Source organism: Marmota marmota, unplaced genomic scaffold, assembly GCF_001458135.2.
Source record: "Marmota marmota marmota unplaced genomic scaffold, marMar, whole genome shotgun sequence".
In the NCBI taxonomy this organism is placed as follows: Eukaryota; Metazoa; Chordata; class Mammalia; order Rodentia; family Sciuridae; genus Marmota; species Marmota marmota.
Window position 1 is genome coordinate 20,658,538 of NW_025999960.1, and position 4,962 is coordinate 20,663,499.

Below are 4,962 nucleotides of genomic sequence, written 5' to 3' on the forward strand. Positions count from 1 at the left end.
GAAATGAAGAACCAGTCAATGGAAATGGACTTCATTCTATTAGGACTGACAGATGATCCACAATTGCAAATTGTGATTTTTCTGTTTTTATTTCTCAACTACTCATTGAGCCTAACAGGGAACTTAATCATTATCCTTCTCACTTTACTGGATCCCCGCCTCAAGACTCCCATGTATTTCTTTCTCCGTAATTTCTCCTTTTTGGAAGTCATATTCACAACAGTGTGTATTCCCAGATTCTTGATAACCATTGTGAATGGAGACAAAACCATTTCTTACAATAACTGTGCAGCTCAATTATTTTTTATTCTTTTACTAGGAGTTACAGAGTTTTATCTCTTGACTGCCATGTCCTATGACCGCTATGTCGCCATCTGCAAACCTCTGCATTACCCAGTCATTATGAACAGCAGAGTGTGCTACCTACTAGTGCTCAGCTCCTGGGCAACTGGATTCTTAATCATCTTTCCCCCTTTGGTCATGGGACTCAAGCTGGATTTCTGTGCTTCCAGAATCATTGATCACTTTATGTGTGAAACATCTCCTATCCTACAAATCTCTTGCACAGACACACATGTCCTTGAAATGATGTCTTTAGTCTTAGCTGTGCTGACACTTGCAATCACATTGGTATTAGTGATTCTCTCTTATGCTTGCATCGTTAGGACCATTCTGAAATTCCCTTCTGCACAGCAAAGGACCAAAGCTTTCTCCACCTGTACTTCCCACATGATTGTGGTCTCCATGACATATGGTAGCTGTATCTTTATGTATATAAAGCCATCCGCAAAAGAAAGAGTGACTGTATCCAAAGGTGTAGCTTTGCTGTATACCTCAATTGCCCCTTTACTAAATCCCTTTATCTATACTCTAAGGAACCAGCAGGTGAAAGAAGTCTTCTGGGATGTATTACACAAGATTTTGTGTTTTTCAAAGAATAAAACTTAACATGATAAAAATTACAAACTTACTTTTAAAACTGAAAACCAGTTTGTTCATTTGTTATGATCATGTTTTTCTATCTCATAGTTCCATCATGAAGGAGAGTCTCTAGAAAATTCTTAACTCTGTATTCCACTTTTCATTTTATTCCTTCTCACGAAGCATTTCACTCTATGTGGTAACATCCTACAATTTTCAAATCTGAATTGCAATTAACATCTTATAGAATAGTAGGTTCCCCCAAACATTACTTTGAACTTTGTATAAGTGTAACTTGATGTATATAATTCACTAATTAATTCAATGTGTATTTATTGAATAGCTATCTGGTTCCAGACATTGAATAAAGTACAATCCTTAGTTTTAATAATTTTTCATTTCCCAAAGGTCACAAACACAGTGTGTAATTAGTGTTATAATAAAGGTCTACAAAAATATTATGGCATAGATAAGACTACTTCTGTGATATTTAAAAGACAAGGAATAACTTCCAGGAGAAAGCAATTATTCTGCTTAAACTAAAAAGTATATGTAAGAAGACTGAGGTGTAATTATGTGCAAATAACATAGGGTTGTTTGATAACTATATGCATTTGTAGACAGTAAGACTAATGTTTTGAATAGGATTTTGAGATATTTAATTTGGTTCAGTAAATGATTTACCAAACACTCTCTGGGACACTGCATAGAACATGGAAACTTTTCTTGCCTTTGTTTCTCCATATGTAATGTAGGAGAAATGAAAACATTTCTCTCATTCAGTAAATATATGCTATTGGAGCAGTTTACCACTCAGTAAAGGATAACACTTGAGTTTGTGAAGAATTTAAGAATGTGCTACTTGATATGTTGATGCAGGTAGAGACAACAATAATTAAAGAGGTGGAAATATTAAAACATAAAAGGGACTATTAGCCAGAATACTGTTTTGGAATTATACCTAATGAATCAGTAATTTCCAAATATTTTATAGAGACCACCTAGATATATTTAAATGTTAATTCCCTTTTGATTTTCAACTGATGCATAAAAATTGTACATATTCATGGTGTACAGCATGATAGTCAATACATGTACCCATATTGTAATACTCAAATCACTATATTTAATATATCCACGGACCTCATACATTCATCAGTTCTTTATGGTGTATCAAGTCTTTATTCTTCGGGCTTTTTGTTAAAATCTCAGATATAGTCAATATATCCTTTATTTAATAAGCACATCATGTATTTTGAGAACATAGACTTTCTTGACACTTCCAACTAAAGTTATTGAAAGAATATGTAAGATAAAAATTTCAATATGCACTTTTTATTTTAGGGAGTACAGCCTTGGAAATAAAATTGAGCATGGGGTGTTTTAGAATCAGGGGACAATTGAGGAACCATTGTTTTAAACTATTTATGAATTTTGAGATATAGTATATCAATGTGACAGTGGGTCTAGAAATCAAGGAATAGAGTGAGAAGCATATATCTATTTGATTATTTTCATGAACCAAAGTTTAATTAAGTCTTTAATTCTTTTTTCCTAAAAAGACTTAAACTTTTAGTTTGTATGATATTCAATACATGATATTATTGTAAAAAAAATCAAATGGGTATAATTAGATTTAATTCACCATTTTCACTCCCTAAAAATACACATTAAATGATTTTAAGAAAGTTGTTTATTATTATCTAACAAAATGTTTCAGGCACAAATAAATTACCTAAATGAGTAGTTCTCCAAAGAATCAGATCCCTTGATCAAATAAGGACTCAGGTGGATCAAGATGAAAAAAAGATGAAGATATTTTAGGATATTTTACTATGATTTTAATTATATTCTGTTGCCTTTCTGACATGATAAATATTAATCTATAGTTCTATACTTATTTATTTCTAATTTTAGACCTTTAATTCATCCACTTACCCCACAGAAAAATGTTGTAACATTATGTTTTCCCCTCAATTTTCACATCCCTTTCCTTATAGGCTCTCCTCATCCCTCTCTAAAGTCAAGGTTTCCTAGGGTCCTTGTTTACTATAACACCTATAGAAGCAAGACTTTAGAATATTTGCCTAACTTTATATTTGCCTAACTATATATTTGTGTTTGTGTGTATAAATAAATATATATATATATGAAAATATATATATATTTAAATGTTTTCATCTGTAAGTGAACTTCTCATAAAGTACAAAACAACTTTTAGCTAAGCTTTAGGAATCATCTTACAGGTTTTTAATCATAACTAATTGCAAAGATCTAGTTTATTCATTTGGAATATTTTATTAACATATATATATATATATATATATATATTAATATACATAAAGTAATTCACAGAACTTCCTGTCCTACTGTCTAGACTTTGGAAGTTTTTCTCCACAAGACAGAATACTCACTCTGTTTAGAGTGAATTAATGTGCTAATGTGCTCATATATCAGGTCCTGGGACTTAACTCACTTACATCCCCTGTAACTATGTCAAGTAATATTCTCAGGTAAATCTATTAGGAGAATGATATTCTCCTATCCTTGGTAAACTTACTTCCTATTGTATGTCTTCAGTTAGATCTCCCAAGACTTCCTTCCAAGTGTAAAAGTAGAGTGCATGTGATCTCAGATCAATCATTCCTTGTGCCTCAATCACTTTATTCTAAAGCATACAGCAATTCTAACAATGACTACTTTGTTTTTGAATTATGACAATTTTCATGTGATCTAGAGAAGAGATTTGCCTCCAAATTCTAATTTTATATAAATTTTATATAAATCCCATTGCTGCTTTCTGAAAGCCCAGTTTACATCTTCATAGTATAAAATGATAATATTTTATTTTCAGTATGAAAATATTCTTTTCCATATTTATCTCTACTCTGAGGTAGCTTATACCCCATGATCTCAGATAACTTTTTTACCCTGTAAGTGGTAACTTGTATTATCAGTACCATCAACATGTCTTCATTTTTTTCACCATGCTCATCTTGTTGACACCATCATATTTCAAATATATGTGGATGCATGAACAAAACTGATTTGAGTTTTTATTGACATGTAAATGTTATCATCATTTCTCTTTATTCATTCTCTAAGTTTATGCTTTATGGACAATAGCAGAGAAATCTTCTTGTTTACCATAGTACTTTATTAAGTTATGAATTTCGATCAAAGTCTTTACTGCTAAGTTTTAATCTAATTTTTAGCAAATTATGAAATAATATTTATGATAACAGTAGGCATACATGTGATGGTATTTGATAAATTAATTTTTGTATTTTCTCTCAATTATAGACTCATAGAATACGCACCTTGAAAAATAGAGAGACATGAATTCAGTAGCAATCTTTTAAAAAATTCTGAGCAAAGTTTTTCTTTTCTAACTAAATATTGGTTTTGAGAAGGAATGGTCATTCTACAATATCATAATTATTGGAAAGGAAATACTTGAATAGATCTGTAGCTCTACCTTTAGTGATGTCACAGATTAGTTTTAGATCAGACCTCCTTGTACATGTTTAGATAAAACAGTTACTAGTTGAAAGACAAACCAAGAATAGAAGGGTTTTTATAGATGATAACATTATGTAGGTTTGAAAATTCTTTCCATAAGAAATAAAAAATAGTTTGTACAGATTATAAGTTGTTTTAAACTTGGAACTATTAACATTTTCAACTTGATAATTACTCTCTATGTCTGTCGTTCAACAAATGATATCTGACAAATGACTATCCATATGCAAAAATATCAACCATGATCAATAACTAATATATAAATACTATATATAAAACACAACTCAAATAACTCATAGCTATAAAAACAAAGGTATAAAACTTTCAGATAAAACATAATAAAAATACATGTGATCTTGGGTAAGATCAAAACATGATTCATAAAGAAAAATAATTGATACATTGAAATAATCAATATTATATGCTCTTCAAAACACATTGTTCTATGACTGAAAATACAAACCACAACATTGGAGATATATATATATATATATATATATATATATATATATATATATA

General features: G+C 30.4%; 1 protein-coding gene across 1 annotated transcript; it reads left to right on the forward strand.

The window, feature by feature from the left end:
- LOC107148889 (olfactory receptor 6C6) lies at positions 1-948 on the forward strand. The gene has a single exon (XM_015493621.2). It carries the CDS (start codon positions 4-6, stop codon positions 946-948), a length of 945 nt encoding a protein of 314 aa, XP_015349107.2. The 5' UTR covers positions 1-3.
- Positions 949-4,962: the final 4,014 nt, after the last annotated feature.